The 23,849-nt window shown below is 36.6% G+C and overlaps 1 protein-coding gene across 3 annotated transcripts in view; it reads right to left on the reverse strand.

The window, feature by feature from the left end:
• Positions 1-516: 516 nt before the first annotated feature.
• Positions 517-23,849, reverse strand: part of INTS6 (integrator complex subunit 6) — a 38,334-nt gene continuing 15,001 nt past the window's right edge. For 2 of the 3 annotated variants that reach the window (XM_084226560.1, XM_084226561.1), the window contains 15 exons: positions 21,962-22,051; positions 15,358-15,541; positions 14,275-14,400; positions 13,287-13,441; positions 10,366-10,518; positions 10,097-10,229; positions 9,517-9,611; positions 9,009-9,119; positions 7,225-7,440; positions 6,990-7,116; positions 5,610-5,752; positions 4,805-5,039; positions 3,735-4,106; positions 3,197-3,290; positions 517-1,070 (listed from right to left, as the gene is read on the reverse strand). In XM_084226560.1, the coding sequence (XP_084082686.1) occupies positions 977-1,070; positions 3,197-3,290; positions 3,735-4,106; positions 4,805-5,039; positions 5,610-5,752; positions 6,990-7,116; positions 7,225-7,440; positions 9,009-9,119; positions 9,517-9,611; positions 10,097-10,229; positions 10,366-10,518; positions 13,287-13,441; positions 14,275-14,400; positions 15,358-15,541; positions 21,962-22,051 (2,328 nt within the window). In that variant the 3' untranslated portion in view covers positions 517-976. The remainder of the gene's footprint in view (positions 1,071-3,196; positions 3,291-3,734; positions 4,107-4,804; positions 5,040-5,609; positions 5,753-6,989; positions 7,117-7,224; positions 7,441-9,008; positions 9,120-9,516; positions 9,612-10,096; positions 10,230-10,365; positions 10,519-13,286; positions 13,442-14,274; positions 14,401-15,357; positions 15,542-21,961; positions 22,052-23,849) is intronic. The other variant, XM_084226562.1, reaches the window with a different exon arrangement.

The raw sequence follows: 23,849 nt of genomic DNA on the forward strand, positions 1-23,849 counted from the left end.
AGCTCCCATTGAATCAAACAAAGCCTTGCAGATAACCCAGAGCATCCAGCACAGTTGAAAGATGTGGCCAGTAAAGCAATCAATGATATTTTGTGTCCCGGCAGCAGCACACAGTGGCTGTTCCCACACTTGTAAACCTGTAAAATCTTCTGACACAGAAAGCCTCTGTGCAGCCTTCCTCAGAGGGTCTGACCCCTGTTTTACTGCACTGTATCCCTCAATAAAACTGCAGGGTTTGTCATGGCTACAGATGTGCTTACAAAACATCACTTTGTTATGTCGCCACCAAAAGTGCAGAGTATGCAAGATATCCTACGTAGCTGCACTTCAGCATTAGCTCTCTTTCACTCATTCTGATTAAGAGCCGAATATCCAGTGATACAAAACCATTCTTCATTCTTTAACACTGATATCAGAACACAGAAGCTCTGGAGAGGGAAGGCAAAACAAATAATTTCGATAGTAATTGTAATCAAACCTACACAAAGATTAAAATAGAGATTTTATTGATGGAATAACAAAAGTGCTTTTCTTAAATATTTTTTCAAAATACATTTATACAACTTACAATAATATATCCAAAATAACTGTATATACAAAACATTACCTTGTTTAATGTATGTGCTTTTTTTTTTTTTGAAAATTACAAAGCAACTTTTTGGCAAAGTTCAACCTTAAGAGGTGATAGTTTTGAAGGTTAGATTAAGAAAAATAGAACCTGAGGGCAAGTGACACTTATGTCCATGACAAGCAAGAAAATCTCAATTTAGTTAAATAAAAACGTTTTTGTAGTATTTTTCACATTACAAAAATAACAGAAGTGAAGAAAAAAAAAAGGATGATTGATACTTCTCATCATTTTATTGAGCAGCTTCTCATTCTTTCAGGTACAGGAACTTGAGATAAGAGTGCATGTCAAAAATGAATGCAAGTAAGAACAGCAGTGCCCTGCTGTGGCTCTCTCATGTGCAGTTTCTTAGCTGCTCTTGATATGGTTGACCTCATTGGATCTGCGATGGATTTCTTCCAGAAAACTCTCAAGCTGTTCTATCAGCATTCGTTTTTTAAACCTGGATTTAAAAGAAAGCATTACAATGGGTGCACAGAGTAATACATGAAACATCATTGACCAAACTTTTAGTGACCTCTGGAAACTTCAGTTATTACTTCAGGAGCAGTGCATGATGAGGTATACACATACCTCATTTGTATACATACACTGCCTCCTAATATTCTGATAAACCACTAACTTGCTTTTCCATTTGCTGAATACAAAACTACATTTACGAGAGTTTATTATAGCTGAACGTCTCTCAGCTCTCAGAAATGCAGGAAAAAGACAGTTAGGAGTTTGTTGCTTCCAGAAGTGAAATTCTGAAGCACAGAAATAAAATATACATCAAAAGAACTATAATCCTAAAGCTGGCAAACAGCTTTCAGGGATTATTTGCATGCCTTCATGATGCATTCGTCCAAGTCAACGAAGTTGGTACTAGTGGAGGAACAGCCATTACACAGTGCAAAGCAGATTTCCTGACAAACAACACAAATTAAAACTTTGAGAAAGAAATTAAAGGAAAATACAGGCATCCAAACTCCATACCTCTGGAGTCTCTGCAGCTCTATTCCATATCAGTTGTATAAATTTGATCAGTAGGCTATTCTGTCACCTCTGCTTACACCCCTACCTCAGGAAGTACAACTACTAGCTGTTTCCAGCTAACCCCTCCCCCTTGCAACATTTCTGCACCTCTGAGAAGACACTTCTGACCAATGCTCTGGTAGCCATACATGCGTTCAGAGACAGGCAGCAATGACAATATTTTGAACTATATGTCAAGGTCTGTGACTTCCCTAAACCCCAGCAGAAGCCTCTAGTTCCAGTCAGGCATCCTGGTCCATGCCCTTCGCTCACAGAGACATGGTATCTGCCCTAATTTCCAGATCACAAGCTGGCCCACAATCCCTGATGCATCCAAGAGCAACACTCAACCACTGCCAAGTTTTGTAGAATTGTCAACTAAAGATAGCTGGAATAAAGAGACTGTGCAAGAGAAATGAGAGTTACAGGTAATCTTAAAAGCCTAATTTTACAGCACAAAAATTCCAACCCCACTAAGGGCTGCCACAAACTCCAAGAGCAACAGTATTGTTATAGTGTGCTGTGACAGTGAGGAAGAATGTGTAATTTGCAACATACAGAAGAACTCTGACAGGCAAACTAACAATCAAGCAAAAGCACAATACAGCAATGATTGCTACAGGAAGAGCATGATCTACATAAATTGACATGCCCCACCGAGCTGGCAGTAGAAGGCTAGAGGATCTGTATGAATGTCCAACATCCAGCATACCTTGAGAGGCATGACCTTCTCCTAAGATTATTTGAAATTTGCTTAATGCCACAGGAAAAGAGCTGACTATTACAAAACCTATTAGAGAATAAGAAGCAGCTATTCTTTGAAGTTTCCGAAGTAAGCCTCAAAGTTCGGGTTATATTTACCCCTGCAAGATCCTGGAATTACTCATTCCCTGCAACTCAAACTCTATTGGTTCTAATACATTTCTCCTTTTTTCCTCTCAGTAAGCATGTAGAAGGCTAAGTATGGATAGTCTAAAGATACTGTAAGGAACAGTTTCTACCTGGATGAAAAACACAGGGTTTAAATCCTTATCAAGTCACTCTTCTTCAGAGAAAAGCCACCTCCATTTCCAAAGTCTCAGACAGGACTACGCTATCTCTGAATGAAGTATGCTGAAGAGTAGAGACATATCTTTATGAGCATACCTGAATTTAAAAACTATTTTTAGGACAAGATTTTGAGCTGCTGATGTTTCTGAAAGCCTAATTCCAAGTAACTGGCAGCTCCATTACATTTTCAAATTAGCAGTACGCTCACCTGAACTTTAATTGGAATTATTTTTTTAAAGTTATGTTCTCTTTCTATACCATGGTCCATCTACCTTTACAGGGATTTGGCAGTTACAGTTGCTAATATCTTTAAGCCAAAATCTAAGGGAAAAAGGTAAGCTTTTACAAACAACACCTCAAGAAGCTTATGCATTTCTGCTCTTTCATGGGAATAATTTACTTGCAGTGCAAAGCATTGTTTCAAACAATTGCGTGATTGTGCAGCAATTATACATGGCACAACACGGTGCAGTTTTGTAAGAATAATGCAATCCTGTTACCTACCTTGAAGCTTCTTTTATAACATTCTGCAAAAATATCAGCCGGGTTTGTAAGCTTCCTTGCACATGCTTCAGCAAAAAGAAGATTCTTTCATATTCTTAAATGTCAAGAGAACAGAAACATCAGTTATTTAAAAGATGCCTCCACAGATATCTGTTGTAATAGATTTGAGTGAAATGCAACATTCAATGTTTGTAAACTTTGAAGCTGTATCTCCTATCAACTGGAGCAAGAACATCTTATTTAATGAGAACAAATATTAAAAAATACATGATATTGCACCTTAGGATATTACTAACACATATCAGGTTAATTCTAGTATTGATATAAAACATGACTTTCATGAACACTGATAGGTACAGCAATGTTTTAATCACTCCTACACTAAGTTTTTAGCAGAGATTTTAAAACAAACCTTTTGAGCTTTAAATTTAATTTTGCTTCAGTTTCATGGTCCAGTACACTTCTGAAATAGTGATGCAACATGAAATCTTTGTTTAACTCTCATGCCAATTATCTGAAAGAAATTCAGCATACTTACTCCTTCCTGGTTTTCGGATCTCTTTCATAATTTGTGCTCTTAGCTCTATATTAATCTCTCTGGAACTCCTGCAGTACACCGGCTTTTTCCCTTTGCTAGGTGAAGACATTGCCAAGTTCTCTTCTGAACTTTGCTCTTTACTACCTGATTCCTCGTGATTCTCCAAAAACCCATCAACATTCAAATTATTCCCTAAATGTTCATGGCCTACATCCTCTGTATGAGCTGCTGGTCGATCCAATGAATTGAATGGTGAAGAGGACAGTGAAAACTCTGAATCCACAGCATTTGGGAAAACAGCTGATGAAAGAGGGTCTGTATTGTGATTCTCAATGACATTGTCAACTCCAACTTCATTATTTGTTTCTGATGCTGAAAAAACAAAAATTACACTTGCTAGGCTCAAATTCCTTATCATTTCATACAAGTCAATGAGTCAGATCAGCATTAGACTCTTAAAACTATGCTCCAGCTCAGAGTCTACTGCTCATGCCAGTGATAAGAAAACTTGTTTGTGGATTATAAGACTGAGCCTGTCACTATCTCCTGGCAATGAAAGACTTTCAAAAAAAATCACATGTATATTATTTGTATGAAAAAGGAAATTACTATGTGGACTACCAACAAAAAAAAAAACCACCCATAAAGAGTAATTATGACATGGTGTCTTTCCCCCTTTAAATCACATGAACCAAATTTACTTTAGTACTAACCAGTGAAGAAGAGTTATAGAGCCCCTCAGCTTCACACACAGGAAAATGATTTCACTGTACAAGAGCAAAATTCAAACTAACTTCATGCTGTGATAATTCTAGAGTATCTAATTTTCCAGGCAAAGGAAGGAAACTCTTCTCATTGTCTACACTATTTATACTTAGAATTTAGATGGAGGACTTCCATCCAAAGGATTATATGAACTCTGTAATTAACCCCAGACACACATTTAAGTACTTTATTTTCAAGAGAGGGATAAATTGCCATATTTCACAAATTAACCAGCAGTTTTTAACAAAGAAGTTTTTTCAGATAAATTAAAAAACTAACTATAAAGATTTTGAAGATTCACTTACTTTTGTGAATAGCAATGGGTTTAATAAGGTCAGGCTGTGCTTGCGCAATTGGTGTTGGGGGCCCTTTTCCTCCAATGTGGTTATTGACAACTGGAAGAGTTGGTGGTCGCCCTCTGAGAAGGGGGGACATACAACGTCGCCTTTTTGGAATCCCTTGCATATTTGGTTCTCCAGGTCTTTTATGTTTATTTTGAGGTCCTGATACGAATTCATCTGCTTCATCTATCATCATTCCCTGTAATTAATTAAACAGGAAGAATTCTTAAGCTTCACACCAAAACCACATAACATGAGGTACAATTAATGCTCTGATATTACGAGAATGTTTAGCATGTGTAAGAGTTACATACCACATGCCATTATGTTTGGAATTCCAAATTGTCAACCAAGACCAGATAAATATACTCAAGGCCCTTATCCAACAGTCTGCCAAGTAAAGTAAGGGAGTGGGCCATCCAACTGCTTTTTCAGTAGTTGCAAAGAGACTCACATACTTAACACAAGAGCGCTACATGTTACTGGCAGTTTGGTCAATTCTAAGAGATTTGGATAAAAGGGACAGCCAAGACTCTCAACTTTGAGACAAATATTTCAGTTACAATACAATTTAGAGACATAATACCAGTTTTCCAATAAAGGCTGCCCTCCATAAGGTACTACTGATTGAAAAATAACCGAGACAGTTTGCAGCCATTTCTTTTACAAGTATTTGAAAGGGTTTCTCCAAGAGACTACTCAAAGAACAATGTAGGCAGTAGCACACACACACCAGCACGTTTTTAAAAAAGCTTTACAGAAAAGTCACCTTTTTGTCCAATTTGAATGGATTGCCAAATGTATGAAGCCTTCGTGGTTGATCAGGATCAAGTTCTCGGAGTGGAGAAGGTATTTGTTTTAGATACTCCTGGTAGTTTCCCATTTGTGCTATAGGTACACTGTGAACTTGATCTATTGCAACAGAAGAGTTAATTAATACACAGTTACTGCTCACATTATGAGAATTTAGTCTATATCCATTTCATATCTCCAGCGTTCAGACTTATCATATGCATTAACAAAACAGCTGTACAAAGCTTGCCATTTTTCTTGCCTGACTGGTATTTATAACACTTCAGGAGACTTGCTCAAAGGAATCAGTACATGTCTTGGGGATTTATGATTTTGACAACAAATAAGCCATAGGTGTCATGCACAGATGTTAGTTTTCCAATGTGTCCCAACTTTACAACAGAGCAACGGATGGAAAAACAGACTAGGAAAAAATTAGAACTAAAACATTACTACAAACAAAAGATATATTAAAACAAAGTAAGAACTCTATGCTGCACACAGCTTTGACATAACTTTGTCCAATTTTAGCAACTCAAAACTTATTTGTCAAGACTACCATTTTCCCAGAGCAAGAGTGACTTTTGACCACTATAAATCAACACACTCTTAAAAAAAATATAGGAGCTTATTTTAAGGTTGCTCTAGTTTTAGAGTGGCCAAGCCTTGATCCAGAAAAAAATACAGAAAAAAATTCCTAACATTAGTTAATCCTCCTCCCTGAAGAACAACTACTCTGACAAAGTGATAATGTAATCACTTGTATGATTGCATGTATGATTAATGTAAAGATGTTAATCTGACCTAAGTAGTGGCAGCACTAATGCAGCACAAGCTTTCACTTGCATTGCCCTTCTCACTCTACTTATTTCAACATCTTCGGTTAAATGCCACAAAGCAGTACCAGAAGACAGAGGAAAAAAGGTAAAGGAATAAATTAGCAACTACTGAACCATTTGCTGTTGGCTCAACAGGCAAAACAATCACAGTGGCAGCACCCAGTGCTTTTCCGCTGCTCACAATCCACTTCTACTGAGAGAGATAATAATGTTCAGAACTGCCCTGTGATTTTATCAGATACATCCATGAAAGTTAGGAAAAACAGTGAACAAAGAACCTTCTGTAAAAGCCCAAATCCCCTCATATGGTCTTAAGGATAAAGCAGTGAATGAGCAATCTTCTGTCCTCACCATTTTTTCTTCCAATAAAGTAAGGAAAAAGCATATAAAAAAAAATCCATGCAGTTTAATGCCAAGAGCAGACATCGACCAAGTTTTAACAGAACTACATTATTTGTTACATTATTTTTTAGCAATGATCACATCACAGGCAGACAAAATATAAATTGTTATCTAACCTTCATCTTGTCCTTTGAGGAACTTGCAAGTACTCTTCAATAAATTAGATCTCATTCGTGTTAACTGATCCAAAAGATTTCTTCTGGGTATGTCATAAGCATTTCTAAATGTCTGAGGTTTCAAATCCTATAGTTCCAGTAAATGAAATTCCAATTAATGCCATGTAAGAAACAATATCTAGCATTTCAATGGAAGTATATTGAAAATAACAACATTACACACAGTGGTGCTTACCTTATTCAGCAAAGCTATTTGGAACCCAGCATACTCCTTCATATTGAGGTCTAGAGGTCTATGAGGAATTTCCCCAGTAATCCCCTGTAGCAGATGTTGAAAATCGTTCCTATGTGCCATAGACAGGTTGTGTGATCTGCTTCTGACCTTAATTCCAGTCTCTTGCGCTACCTTTTTGCCTACAGAGCCAATGACTCTATCGGACTCTATTTTGGCCTTAATTTGAAATAAATAAATAAATAAAATTGACAATATGCTCTTAAAAGGATTAGTCAGACTTATTCATTTTAAATTCCTACCTACAAGATTCAACAATGAGCTAACACACTATGACGACCATAACCAGGCTGAGCGCTTAAGGAGTGCTTAATACATAACCACTTAATGCCTACTACAGTTTTAAATATAGTGAACACTTTTCTGCATATTTCTCCTCTGCTGCCCATTACAGTATCTAAGCACCAATATGCATGCAATGCTTTTATTTTCATAAAATGCCATCATTTGACTAGTAATTCTCTGCAGACTATCTGTACTCGTATGATGTTCAGCTGTTCCTGTAGAGAACAGTCAAAACTCTCACAAGACTGATTTTCCCACAACTGTAGTTGCAATCAGTCACCCAATTGTATCAACTTTTTTAAAGCTCAAAACAAATAGTCATAACATTAAAAATGTGAAATATATGAAAATAACCAACTGGTTGACCAGACAGACCTATCCCCCAATATTATGTTAGTTTCTACCAAAATTAAATGTGTTCATCAATGCCAGCTTTTTGACAGAATACAGTGAAGAGAGCCAAAAGGAATTTAGTAACACAACTGCCAATTTTGGTTTTGCAATTTCACATAAATTTATAGACTACTCAAAAATTTGAGTATGTATTGAGAATATGGAGTCTTTACTGGCAGGGCCCATCAAAAGTTACAAAAGCTTTAAGTACAATTTGCAGTGCGTGTCATTACATTTTAGAGGAGTCCAAGAGCTGAGACCTCAGTTCACAGATTAGTGAGCAATATGACTATGATTTAACAGGATACACTCTAGACTTTAAGATACTTCCTTTCTCAAATAATCACTTATATTTATGTTTTAAGAAAAAGCTGGTCCATAAAAACTCTTTACCAAAGTTACAAGTAGTTGGCACTACTGTTTCTTGAAGTTTCAAGTTTACTTTTTTTTATCTTGAACACAAAGCTTAACATGCACAGTTCAAAAGTGGAGGTAGCAGGGCAGAAATGCTTCAGCTGGTGCAGGAGCCTAGTCAAAGATTTGGGCACTATTCTGAACATGGTCAGCAATTTCAGTCACTTGATATTTCTACATCTCTATTGTTATTAGATATTCTGTTATGACAGTTATCTTATTCACTGAACACTTTCCACTTCATGCCATAAGCCAAAGAAAGAATACTTTGATTCTGATACACCAAGCACAAATCCCTATTTCCTGAAAAACACTAACACATCTTTAAAGACAACATTGTTTTTCTTGGATAAAAGTATGTTACTCTCTGCTAGGTGAAAATGCTCCTTAAATAGGAAAAAACTTCAACTTGTACTTCCTATCTGTCTCTATATAGTTCAGTTTATAAAGGCTGTATTTAAATGTTGCATTTTCCTTCAATTCAAAAAATCAAAATTATTTTTTGGTAATTGCTTATGGAAAAGTATTAACTTGATCTTTCTGCTCTTTTTTCCTACAAAGTCACTGAACCTGAGTATTTTAAGATTATCCTGCTATTAGAATAAGTTTTTACTGCTCTTTTGCTTCAACATTACCTGCTGACTCAACTTTTTGAGATATGAAATGACACTGTAACTAAGTCCATATTCCACATTGTCAGCTATAAGGTTTGGTGCTCCCATCATTCTCACAGCTTTCTTCAAAGGCTGAAACATGGAATATATTGCATGGTCATATTTAACTTTATACATACTTCAACTAACTGTACCCATTTCAAATAGAACCTGAGGTTCTGAAAGTTGAAAAAGAACAACAACAACAACAAAGACACTCAGGGCATCATTTTTTGTTGTTTTAAAATAGTTCAATTAATACATAGTTAACAAAAATATCATTTATATGCCAGTACCAGTGTATTATGAAATTAAGAAAATTCCATAGCATTCATGTCTCATGCCTCCCACAGGCCTCCAGTGAAAACACTCATTATATATGAAGTTTAACTATTCTCTCTTAAATTAATACTCATTCTACTTAAAATAGAGACTACATCCATAGTGGAAAGACAACTATAAACCAGAAATCTTTACACAGTCATCTTACCCCAAGATAATAAGGAGGCATCGTCTTCAAATAGCTTTCAAAGGACTGACGCCATTTCAACGTAGGCTTTGCCTTGTGTACTTTAAACAAGTCATCTAATGGTTATAAAAAAAGCAAAGCAACAAAATGAAAGGCATGACTGATAGCATTGCATCTTTTTTTTTCCCAAAAAAAAAATTCTAGTTAAAGAAACTCTTGAAAAAATGCAAATTCCTCAATGATTAAATTAGTATCTACAAATCAACATATATACAACTAAGCCAAACACACACAAGATTAACACTGCAGCCAAAAATGGAACCTGATAAATTATCAAATTGAATTGATATTGAGACAACAGATAAATAGCTCTTAAAACAATGAAAAGTGAGATCAAAACATATCTGCAAATGATGATTGAGTAAATCATCTTACACACTGAGTCTGAGTCATGAAGGCCAGACAATTGGAAACAGGTGAAACAAGCTACTGATTCTAGTAGGTGTTATCAATACTGGCATGAATTCCAGTAATCTATTTAGATTATATCAATGTTTCAATTACCTACCACATAAGCAAATTTGTATGGAGCGGTATTTACCTAGTAGTGGAAGCAGAACTGGGTAATTGTAAGGCATCACAAATAAATTCACACAATTCAGCGCTGTACTAGCTTTCAAGTAACCAAAAGGATGACCAAGTTCACTGTATTTTGCACTATTGCTTACGTAGACCTGCAATAAAACACATTACACTGGATTTACACTCCAAGTATTGTGTTCTGAAGCTTTACATTCTATTTTGGTCATAGAATAAGATATATGAAAAAGAGCATTCCATAAACTTCAATTCAGCATGCATTCTACTTGCCTGCCAGCAGGTCTGAGGGGATTTTCTTTCCAGGATAAATTGGGTCAGTGGTGAAGGCTCTAATTCATATTTATCAAAAGGCAGTTTGTCAATGACCATCGGTTCACAGTCAGTACAGGAAAATTTCACCACAGGATGCGATGTGCGAGGTGGCTAAACAAAGTATTCCACTGTTAATAAGGCTGCACAACAATTAAAACACATTTATTCTATGACAACTGAAGAAATTCAGATTCTTTGAAAACACATATATTTAAGGAACCTACTCAATACAGGATTCATTTACTGTTAATGAGTCCCAAGCAATTTATGATGTTAGCACTGTCTTATTCTGAAGAAATCTTGTTTTCTAAAGAAATGACAATTACTTCACATAGTAAGTCCAGAGCAATATGCAACTAAGACTTCTTGCATTTACCCAAAAGCTGAACAAATGGGAGTAAGTCCTAGTGGGGACAAAAAACATCCTCAATGCTACTCTGAGACATGTCCATTTTCATTCCCTACAGAAGCAGGTGCTGTACTTCTGCATTTGCTGGCTTTGCCAGGGGCTTTTCCTTCTTGACAAATTTAACAGCTACAAAATTCAAACAATTATAAAGATCAAGAGTAGTGTGAATTCAGAAAAAAACAAACTTTAAAAACTCACATTTTAACTAGGCCTGAGAAAATATTTCAATTCCAGAAATTTCAGTGTTTGGATTTTTTAAATCTTTTTACTAATCACAGGAAAAAGGCCTTTGTGTTTCAAGTTTCAACTGTAAGTTAACAACCTGAAATTTCTTTTGCCAAAAGAGTAAGCCAATTTTCAGTGTGATGAAAATTGGAGCTCTACACCTTCCATTGAAGGGAAAAATACAAGCTCTTGTACTTAATCTGAGCCTTTCCCCAAGGCCACTAGAATCTGAGTAAGAGCTCAGTTGGGAAGCCTCCTTCCATTTACTCTATTTACAAAAAGGTAACTCACAAATACACAAGATGAAGTAGAGAACCAAAAGGTCTCTTGGACCATCATACCACTTCACATTGAAAGCAATTCTTTTATGTCTAAGCTCTAGGCTCTCCATTTTAGGATAAGCCACCCAAACAAGTTATCTGCCAAGAGAGCTAGTCTTGCTTTGAGTGTCTCCACCCTGAGGAAGGTGGGCTCTCCAACTGGACACCAAACAGGAGGCCCAACCAAATGGACAAAGAACAGCTCTTTTCAAAGAATATGACTAACAAATGGTTGTGGTGGAGTTTCTGACCAAGCCACCAAGGTCACACTACAAATAAAAAGGCTGCAAAAGAAATTGACTACTCAGACTTGAGAAGTCCAATAATCCTTTGCTGGACAGCAGAACTATTTTTACCTCTGAGCAGCTGAAGCAGCCATTTACATGTTGATCTGCCAGCATAATTATTAGCAGACTTTCATATACATTTAAGAAAGCCTTGGTGGTGTCATTAGCCACAGCAGACTTAAGTTCTTGTGATAGAATTGTTTGAGACAACTCCACTGTGGATCAGGTAACAGGCAGGCAAAGTCAAGTATTTAACTATGAACTCTTAGGCAGACAAGATAAGCTACATACATACACACTGATTACAACATATGCTGTGTTAGAACACTGCTGTTAAAACAATACTGAAATGCAAGTCTTGAAACACTATCAGCAACTTCCCCAACACTGCATGAGGAAGGTACAGCTCAGAATTTCAATTGATGCCAACAAGAATTCAGCTGTACATGACAGTGCTTTATAGTTATGAGAGCTATACACACTACAACAGAAAAAAAATCTCATCTTTTTGCCATTTGAGTAAGTTAACTGCAGGATTTTTGAAGATTTCATTCAACAACTCTTCACTTGGCAAGATCTATTTTATCAATCTTGATTAAGATCTGGAGTAGCAAACTGTACACCGTAAATGGAGGCAGATACACTACTGACAGCGATTACAAGGAATACACAGGACCAGCTTTCCTACAGAACAACCTTCAAATATCCTCTACATAATGACATCTTGGTTTTTTTAATGACTACAGAAAATCCACTTTTATTCACGTATGCTTTTAGTTCAGAGGGACATCCACATCCTTTAATCAATGTGGCCACAGATGCCAAATATCAAAACCTGTAAATATGACTAAAATTTCATACTCAATCACTCCTCAACAACCTGTATTTCAAACAACTTCGTCTGTTTTCTAACCAAGAGATAAAATTTATGAGAAGTTCAGTGAGTATTAGTCAGCAGATCTGTTTCATATCAAAAAACCCAGAAGAATTCAACAAAAGTCATAATGAAATGTAGGTAACCATTACACAACTGCAGGATTTCTACTTTAATGATTTTGAATATAAACAGAAACACAAAAATGCATTATAATATACTAATGACTAGTTGTCAGACAAAAAACACCAGTGGCATACATTCTTTTGTGAAAAACAAATTAATTCTTAATAAATTAATTTGAAAGCAGAGGTTTTCAGTTTGGATAAATTGAAGGTGTGGCTACACTGCACAACAGCAGACAAAATTATATTCACTTGCTAGAATGAAAGTAGAACTACCATAGAGATTCAAGTTGTCAAGATCATACTATCTTTTATTAATAACCTCTATAACGTAATAGAATTTGATAGGCTTTTACCAAGTGCCACCATTTGATATTTAACAGGGTTCAAACACTTACATGCATGTTCTGGATCAAAAATCTGTTACAGGCAGTTTCCTGATGCTTCAAAGTTACAAAAAAGAAAACCCCATGTTATTTGCTCATCAGTAATTTATAGGCTTGCATGCATCACTCCTTGGGTCACACTGCTTCCACATTCGCTACAATGCAGTACATACGTCAAGATTTGAAAAAAAAATCAGAACAGGAAATACTGGAATATTCCTGCATGCACAAACCCTTTATCTTCAGTACATACCAGTGTTGGAGAATTTTGATCTGGCCAAAAGGATTCAGGAACAGGCCAATGACCTATAGGAACCCCAGTTTTAGGGTTTGGTCTGACATAGATAAGTTTGTGACAGCTGTGCCAAGGTTGGGGTCCAAAGGGTCTGGATATCTCCATCTGCCCATCTACAGAAGAAAAAGGCTTTGCGTCAAAATAGTGCTAAAACTCAATAACAGTATTAAAAAACTTCTGTGAAGAGTAGAGATTTATAAACCCAGGGAATCCCTTCCTGCAGTTAATATTATTTCTAAGAATAGCAGATAGTTGTCAGTAAGCATGCCTGTAAAAACACAAACTGAGAAACTAAATAAGCATTGAATGTTTACAGGATGACAGCCCAGAAAGGCAATTATCTGTAGCCCTTCATTATAATGTGTCTTTTTCCTCCATTGTCATTTACAGAACCTTCAAATCCAAGCATAAAGAAGTGATATACATGAATAATATTGCTGGATTTTTTATTTCAGCAAGGTAAAATTAAAAAAAAAAAAATCTCACAAACTTCTCAGTAACATCCAAAGAGGGACGTAGCTAAACCATTTAGAATGAGAAATTAATGCCACAGGTGTATTTGCTATTTTAACTCTTACCACAGCCACTTTAATACACTGAAGAAAACAGGATTAGCCCAGGTGTTTCCATATTATGTTATTTACATTTCTAGCTGGTTGAAAACTGCTTAAAATCCATAAATCCCTTTAACTATGCCTGACATTAACAAATGCATTTAAGACTACCTGAGTGGTTTGACCAAATGCATAATATCTGGCGGCTACAGCCAGTATTTTGAGACAGCACAAAGTTTCAGACTAAGCAGGTAGGTCCTTTTTGCAGTTAAGTGTTGCAAATTGCAATAGTTTTCCTTTTGATTTGACAACTACTATATTAAGTTCACTAAATTGCATTGATGACAGTCATCCCTGTTATTTGATACCACAGAGTAAAAAATTTCAAGTACCATCAATTGGTGAGGGATCTGGTCCAGCTTTTTCAAAATTTATTACCACTCCACTTTGCACTTTTTGCACCAATGACTCAAGACATTGATTCAGCATTCTTGGAGAGCACACACAATATGATCGACCTAGAACGAAACAGTCAGAGTTAAAGCTCTTCAGTGTTTCTGCCCTTATTTTAAATTGGATCATTGAAAACTGTTCAACCACCACACACATTGATTTATGTATGGATCACTGATTTAAAGCTTCTCCTGAACACTTCCTCTTTTTTTAAGCAGCAAGGCAACCTAGTGAAGCATTGACAAATACCACATTGGAAATGTTTGAATTTTAGACTCTTAATGACTAGCTCAAATTCTTGGTTGCATTCATGGAAAATGGGCTCCCCCTTGTGACAGACATCAACACTTAAACTGTCTACAAATTTCAGCCAAAGCACTTGCGAGTACAGCCTACATACAGTCAGAAAGCAGTGGAATCAAATCCTTTTGGAATACTTTTCAAAGCCCTTTTTTTCCTCTCTATCACATCCTCTCTGATGCATTAGAAGACTACTTCTAAAATGTAATAAACTCAATCCCTAAATTTGATCTGGAACATAATATTAACAATATGATCTGTAATTGAGAAAAGTATCAATTCTGCAGAATCAATTATGCATTCTGAAAGACATTCTGTGTGCTCTGGAGGGAAAAAACCTAAAACAACCCACTTCCTTCACTTTGGCTTTTTTAGACGATAGTGCGACAGGAATTAACCAAAACTGTACTGCAGAACAGACTCAATTATTACAATTTTTAATTGCAATATCAAGGTGTAGTAGAAAAAAGTAAGTTCTTTTACAAAACATTTCTGAAGAAAGTAGATTCACTCTTCCAAGACAGCCTACATTTAATTGTCTGTAGCTTTAATGCTTTAAGTCTCTTTAGTTTCATGTTAACAGTCTTGAGAGTTTTTACAAGTACTGCAAGAACTTAGAAATCCTTATTCCATGATATGAAATCACACAATTAATTGAACTAAACTGAATTAATCTACACTTCGGAAAGTAATGACTTGTCAAAGGAAACAAGAGCACTCACCTCCTGTGACTTCACACATAGGTGTGATAGCAGAGTCATCCACAGGCACCCCTGTCATCTGTTCTGATTCTGGGGCTGTAATACCAGGCAAACGAAGAACCAAAGCAAATAACCTCTGATCCCATCGAAAGGGTTCCTTAGTCAACTCACTCCCAGGTAAAGGGGAATTGAGAGGTAAATGGAGCTGGAAAGAGATTTAAATCTGTGAATACACAGCTCTTTAGAGAAACAAAAATTTAGGTTTCAAAGCAATGGCAGTTCACTCTATATAAGCACACTTCTCTCTCCATACACATTTAATACCTCGTTAACAAAACTTAAACAAGCTTCTAAAGGACAGGACAAGGCATTCAGAAGATCCTAGAGGCTCTTTTTACATCCGGATACTTCATACAGATTTGTGAGAAAAAGAAAGCTTATCCAAACATTTAACTACGGAAGCCCTGAACAGATAGATTTGCAACAAGTAATTACAAGTTCCAGAAATTTTGATACATCCCTGGCTGATGACTGTCAGCACAAGCAAAATTCTCATTTCACGTGGAGCACTGCTGCAACAAAAGGGGAAAAAACATCCCCAAAGCAATGACTCAAGTGGTGCAAACAGTTCCATTAGCACACCGAATACAAGGGAGTTAGGTCCATATGCTGAAACAAACTCAATATGTCCTCATTTTCTCTCATGCAGCGTTCAAAGAAATCCCAAAGTTCTCAACCCTCAGCTCAATGCTAGCAAGAAAGTACTAGTCTGTTCCAAAACTTGATACAAATCCACACATGCACTCATTATATACTGCCTTCATTTCTAGTTCATAGTGGTTAGAGAATTTACAGAAAGCTGTTAAAAAAGGGTTTTTGTTTGCTTATTTTTAAGAGATAGCTTGAAAGCATTAAAGCCTGATTTCCAAAACCAGATCCTGCAGCTATTTCTATTTACATAATAGCAGCATCTCATACTGGGAAAAACACATACCTTGTTGTTTGAAAAGCAATTTAATGATACAATCTTGAAACTAAGAACAAACACGACAAAACTAGTCAAGATGTGGCCAAGAATCAGAATATTTTGGACTTTTCAGAAAACCTGATTCCTCCAGAATTTCTCTTTTTGCTTATGCAAGCACAGAGTCCATGTAAGAACAGAACTATTTTCTCCAAATGCTTCATGTTTTACACGAAACTGGTCAAAGGGAAGGAACTCAGTGGTTTATAACTAACTGCTTGACATGCATGTCTTTCCCCTCTTCACAAGGAGCCATAACGACTGCCTGACAATGGAAACTCAGTTAAAAGAAGTTAAAAGAATAGCCACATTCTTAGTTAACAGCCTGGAATCCTGACTGTAAGAAGACTGAATTGCAAGCACCCCACACTCCTCACTTGGAGGTATTAAGGAATGCCATTCAAGCTTTCCTACTTAGATCTGACTGAAGATATAGTATTTCCAAAGAGTACATTTGATCTGCAAACAAACCTGTTACACCTATGTAACAGCATTGTTTTCCTTCGGGCAGCATATATACATATTTTTTACTATATATATATATATATATATATATATATATATAAAAAGTATCCCATTAGATCCTGCACCAACAGTATCCTGAGTTCAGTTTATCTCAAGCTACAAAATATTTCATTGGCTCAGCTAGTTATATGGAGAGAACTCCAAAACCAAAGAGTAGTCAGAACCTGGCCATTCCATTATGCACATATTACTATCAGAAAAGTTTTCAAACTGTAAGACAAAATACAAAGCAATCATCATCAAGTCGAATGTCCTCACCTTCCTTTCCAACAGTTTAATTCCAGTTAAGTTTAACATCCTTTAACACTTATACTGGCGAAATTATAGATTCAAATCACCTTGTCCACAGACATTAGTAACTTGGTCTTGTCATCTCCAGTTACTTTTTAAACTGGTATTGTATTACCATAGCAACTGCATACCTAGCAGAAACTAAGATGAGCCTAGACTTCTACATCTTGCATTTCATTTCTTTCCCCATACATATTTTAATATGAAGGCATGCACACATTTTCCTCTTTCTCAACAACCAGTATGAAAGATAAAGGTAGACTGAACTAAGGGAAGGTTATTTACCAGCTGTGGTCTTCAACATGTGACTGCACATAGACAACACGTGTCCTCCCAGCTTAGTACTAGAAACCAACTGTCTTGTCTCATCATTCATTTGTAGGAGCACCCAGAAGCCCTACCATTCCCAAATGCCACAATGATAATGCTACTACCCAATCAGTGTGTGCCTTATGCCACTCTTCCTACCTTTAAAACAATTAAAATATTCCAGAACTATGAGGGGGTGGCGTTCTAGAACATATCTTCAGTACAAGGTTTTTGGTGAGCAGGTTTGTTTCTTCCCATCCTTGTTTCTACCTACATGTATGCAATCATGAGAAGCAGCACAGTCTAAAATCCTGGGGTGGGAAAGAGGACCCTAGAGACCCTAGGACAAAAAAAGCTAGATAAGCATTAGAACTCTGCACTGGCAGGGCAGTCTGAGAAAGACGGTAATGATCTTCTGGCAATGGCTGCACATCCACTAGAAAAGGCACCAATAGCACTGCTGCTGAAGCTTTAGTACCCAGGTAATAACAGGCAGCTCCATCTTGGGATATCTCATAAAAGGGTGTTAGACTACTAGGCACTAAACAAAAATATGCCTACAGTCAACTTTTCTTGTACCAAAAAAAAAAAAACCAACAACCTATTGTCAAGTAACCTTCCTTGCATGCTCTTCTGGTACCCCAAAGAAGGACAAGACATCTGACATTCCTAGCAAATGCAGCCTTTCATCCTTGAAGGACTAAGGACAGGTAGCCATTCAAGCCCAGCTGAGAACATCAGCTCTTGACAGACTGAGAAACTCTACTTACAGTTATCAACGACATGTTATCCCATCTTTTTCCATCCAATCCTATACAGTTATAACACATAAAAAGACAAATTGTTCTTCCACGGGGGACAACTCAAGGAGATCCCAAAGACATCAAGGTCAACTGACACACCATATCAGTACATGATATACTTGACCATTCCAAAGCCAACATTAGCCATCACCAAGTATTCACTGAGCTGATAGTTACACATTAAGAATTTACACATCAAGAGCTATGGAGCTCAGTGTCAAGTGCTGTGAACCCAAAAACTGCTGCTAACAGGAATATTAAGAAAAGAAAGAATGGGGGACATATATTTAATTATATTTGCCATATATTTCTTGCAGAATTTGTTTAGAAATCAAAACTGGACAAACTATGATAAACATAATAGAGCCCTTAGAGCTTCTGATTATTCTTGACAGTAAGCAGAACCTTGCTGTGACACTTGTCACAGCTGCTACAAGTGCAATGCAAGGTGATCAGCTCTGGAAAGGATCAATGTCACAATGCCAAACAGCTGTGGGATGAAGTCACATGAAAATCACAGACTCTTCCTGTAAGAGTCTCTCATAACTGGAAGATCAGAGGAACGGCAACATAAAGAAACCAAGCAGCACTGCTCATGCTTTTTGCTTGTATAATAATTTATCAGAATGTATCAATATGCTAATAACTCCATTTCAGTCTTGCAGACAAGTTTAATGCTATTTAGAGGGTATGTAGAGGGAGGACAAGGGAACATAGCTCAGCAATTGTAAGACTTGAAAAATGTTATTTCATAATATGAAGAGGAATAAGAAATCCCTTCAAGCATTTAAACATTTGCTTAACAAAAGATGAAGAAAGGCCTGAGACTGAATTTGAGGGATCAGGCCAGAAATGAAAGCCACTCCCTAAGGAATCCATAACATGAGGCCAACTAATTAATGATGGCTTTCCCACAGTTATGAGCCCATCCCCTCCCCAAGTTCTGACTCAAACTAGTGAGTCCAGGGAAGAGTCTGGTCAATAAGCCATGCAGAACACAGAATTGATACTGGCACTTTTCAGTGCATTGGCACTGATGCACTAAAAAGCAGTGCCAGAAGGGACAGAACTGAAAGTGTTACTGACTTGTGCAGGTGGAGAAAACTGCACAGACAATATAATTTCTGTTTTCAGTCTGAATAACCACACCCATGAGTGACAAAGCAGCACTCACTGAAGGTCAAGGCTCTATCTGCAACACCCATTTTAAAATCCACAAAGGAACAGGACATCTGAAGAATTCAGCAAGAGCTCTGAAACAGGGTTTAAGCTTGACTGCTTCACACTAAGGCAAATGACAGTGTTCCCATAGTGATAAACTGATTTCATTGGTAAGAATGCAAATGTTCATCTGAATGACAAAGCTTTGAGAAAACTTGCCTCCAGGCCCCATGCTGGCTTCACAGGCTTTCCAAAAAAAAACCCCAACAAAACACTAAAGCCCAACACTGTTGGTTATCTTGTACATATGCCTTAAAAGAACTAAAAATACACTGCCTCAGTGGATGCTAGGAAGTAAAAACATTGTTGTCATAGCCAGTGGGATATGATCACTTCCAACACCAACTCTGAAAAGCCTCTCCAAAGTCAAACCCAAAGAACAGAACAGACATTTCAGAGTGACTGAAAAAGCTTTGTTAGTGAACCAAAGAGGAGCAATTAACTTCCGTATCGCCAGGGTGGTGTTCCTGTACTAATTCTAGCTCATTTCTGTATGCCCAACTTGAGAGATAACTGTAAAGGACACTCAAGGTAGCCTAAGAAAAATTCTGATCAATAGGACACACACTGACAGCAGCAAAAGATGATCCCTGAAAGCACCCTTTGATGCTTTGCTCCTCTTCTCTTTGATAGTGTTAAGAATGTTTCTACCAGTATACCCTATAGCAAAAAAAAAGGAAAAAAAATTACATCCTTTGCTGGGTATGAAACATATACCCAGTACACATATTTGGAAGAGCACTCAAACCTTCTTGCATTCAAATTTTGTCTTGCAGGAAGAACAGTGGTCACTTCACCTTCTGGAGGAATGGAACACCTTTACACTGGCTTATTTATAACAAAAAAACCCACTTTAATTCACTATTCATTTGATCACCCACACAGTTAAAGATTTTCTTGATATCTCATCAGAATTTCTGATGGGACAACTTGCAGCTATTGCCTCTTATCTCAGCCCTGGGTACCTTCAGGAAAAGACAAGCTCCCTATCCCATTCAGCTGTTGTGGTAAAGCACTCCCCAGACCTCTCTTCTGAAAACTGAGCAAACCCAGTTCTCAGCTACCACCCAGAGGTTATGAGTTTCACCCTCTGAGCATCTTGGTGTTCCTCACTCCAGTCAGTGCAGATTTTACAAGTCATCTGATAACAGAGATTCTTCTCCTCAAGGAAGGACTTACACAGCTAAAAGATTACCCAAACCAGTATTCTGCTGCTAACAGCAGTGTATGTTGCTCTGGAGAAGACTCCAGAAGTGTCACATTTTGGACTGCACACATTCAATCCTGGAATTCATCTGAAAATAGCTTAATGGGTAAAAAAAGGATGGTGGAAGTGAGATTTCATACAGATAACCTACTTGTTACCATGGATCCAGGAATTCCCTTTCAGTTACTAGCTATGCTTGTTAGGAGTCCACACAGAATTATGCAATCATTCAACTCTCTTCAAGTCAGACATATTACAAAAACACTCAAATACCACATTTCATACAGACTAAGTCTGTAAGTGCTGTAAGAATGCAATATAATACATTATTAGGAGAAACCCAAGTAACTGATGAACAGCAAAGTGCAACAAGTTAATCTGTACAGTCAAAAGTGGTGCAGCACATGCAAAAGTCTGAATTCTCCGCTTAAGTTTTAAAATGGACCTTTGGATATTAACCTTTCCCTGAAAAGGGAATGAGCTTAGGGATTTGTTACAGTTTGTTTTGATTGGGCTTTTTTTTTACTACTGGATGGAATGGGCACTGAGCTGGCCAGACTAATCCTACCACTTCCATCTTTTTAAGGCAAGAATTCAAAACAGTCAATAAGTTAAAATAGTTCAGTGCCTCAGCATTTGCCATACCTCTGAGTTAGCCAGATGTCTGAGTGGGTACTCCAGTATATCAAGATCTTGATTTTAAACTGCTCTACAGATTTAACTTGGAATATATTTCTTCAGGTCTTACCCTGAATTATAAAGACTACTGATTTGATTATAATCTTTTTAAGAACTCAGTGTGAGAGTAGTACATGTTTCACATACTCCCTAGTGGCGTCACCCTTTGGGAAATCATTACTTTAACTTGGGTCTGTACAAAAAGAACTTATATCAAGACCAATTAAGGACACATATGCTTCATAGAAATCAATTTCTTCTGCTAATACATTTTAAAAGCCATAAACTCCTTAGACAGAAAGAGCAAACTCATTCTACTAATCAGACCAACAATTGCACCACAGGTTTCTGTTACATGAAGGAAAAAGAGTTATTCGATTTTTCAGAGTACTATTGCATAAAATTACTTGAAATTAAAATAAGTTACTTGAAATTAATCAAGACACATGCAAGTTTAAGCTGTTACTGAGCATTCTTCTGAGGAGCTACTTATGCTCCTACTGTAAACAGTATCAATGTTTAAACAACATTTAGGACACATTACTGTAACCAGAGGTTAGATCTTACCTCTTCCTGTATCCCACTGGTAGTAGTTAATTTACTTCCATCAGTAACTGTTATAATTATCGCTGGCTCCAGGAAAAAAGGGTTTCGTCCCTAAGAGGAAAAAAAGCAGTTACTTAAAATGATGTAACAAAGTCTGTTCAGTCATTAAATAGCCACTGATATCAACAAACAAAACAACAAAGCTTGAGATATTTATTCTCATGTACTGCATATTGCAGCACAATGGGTCTCAGCCTCTTTACACTCAGACCACGGAATGCCAGACACTTAGCATGCCTGTATTCAATGAATGCATACAGAAACAGCAAAAATGGTTAACATAGCACTTCAAGAATAAGGCTTGCAATGTATTCTGACAAACTAGCAGCTGTTTAGAGAAGCAACCATCACCTCAAAATGTACTTCCTATTCTCCCTATTCCAGGACCAATTTTGTGTGATTTAATTACTCTGTGTCCAAGTAAAGTATTCACACAGTATCTTGTGATCATGACCCCTGTGTTAAGAACTACTACTCCATGTATTAAGTCTGATATAAATAGCACCCGTTCCATTCTGACCAAAGTGGTTCAACAAAACCTACTTCAGAAACAAATACTTGAAAAATAGATAAACTTTCTATATGTATCATTTAAGACAAACATATACAAGGCAAGATATTCTAAGATCCCAGCAAGACAGGCAGCTAGCCTAGCTGTAGCAAAAACTTGAGGTTAGTTATTGGTATTTCTTTATCTACTGCCAGTATTCTAGAAGCTTTCTGTGCCTTCTGAAAAAGAATTCCAAAGTATTCCACAGATAAATCAACTCCAAGATTAGGTAACACATTTCACTCTACCTAGGGTTAATAATGGACTGAATAAAAGTCATCACAAGATTTTGTTTAGTATGTCCTGTTCTTCTCTCGCTAATATAAAGGCCTTGCTTTTCTTCCTCAGGAAACAAAGAAAACTGTAACTAAACCTGCAGCCTAGTTCTGCTTATAAAGACAAACTATCTCATGAACAGTTGCAATTTACTCTAAAAACATGGAGAGAGAACTAACAGGTTTTAAAAGCCCTTTTATATCCATTTTTAGAACCCATTAAATATAAAAGATCATCTACTGATTTTGTGCTTCAAACAGAACTATTATTTAACAATCTCATTCATATATTTGGTGAAGGGTATCTAGTTTGACTACTGTGGCAGCACCACATTTATAGTGGTCAATATTTTCTCAAACCTTTGTGAAAAAAAAGATTAAAAATTTCTTTTCTAATAGCATACCATTACTACAAAAAATAAGCAAAAATCAAATTAAAACGAAGATCAATCTCTCCCATGAAAGCCAAACTACTTCATAATTTAATTTAAACAATTACTCAAAAGGATTTAAGGACCCTCAAAACACTCAATTTTAATTGAAATAATTTCCTAAGAATATTTAAACTTATTTACTTCTTAACAGTTACAGTATGTTATTCTGCAAAACATTAGCTGGAAGCTAATTACATTGCACTGAAATAATATAAAGCAGACTTTGTAACTAGATATTTCTCATGAATACTAACCATAAAAATACTTGAATTCTATTGCTAATAAATTATTGTAAAAATGAATTCACAACTGATGAAAATACAGATTTATAACATCATAACCAATGCTAAGTTAATACTCTGGTGCAATTTCAAATACAAGTATTAAAATTTCTGCCTCTGATAACACCTTTTTTCTGGATATACTCATCATCTTGAAAAATTTTTTTATTCCTTAACTATACTTTGTCTCAATTTTTTCCCATCTAAAGTTTAAGCCCTAAACAGCTGGTGTTAGAATGATCATAAGGAAGGAAACAAGAGTTTCTACGCTTGAGCTCCCTACAAAACATGTCTGAGGGAGAAATGTCT

The sequence above is a fragment of the Fringilla coelebs genome (assembly GCF_963513975.1).
Source record: "Fringilla coelebs genome assembly, chromosome: 2".
In the NCBI taxonomy this organism is placed as follows: domain Eukaryota; kingdom Metazoa; phylum Chordata; class Aves; order Passeriformes; family Fringillidae; genus Fringilla; species Fringilla coelebs.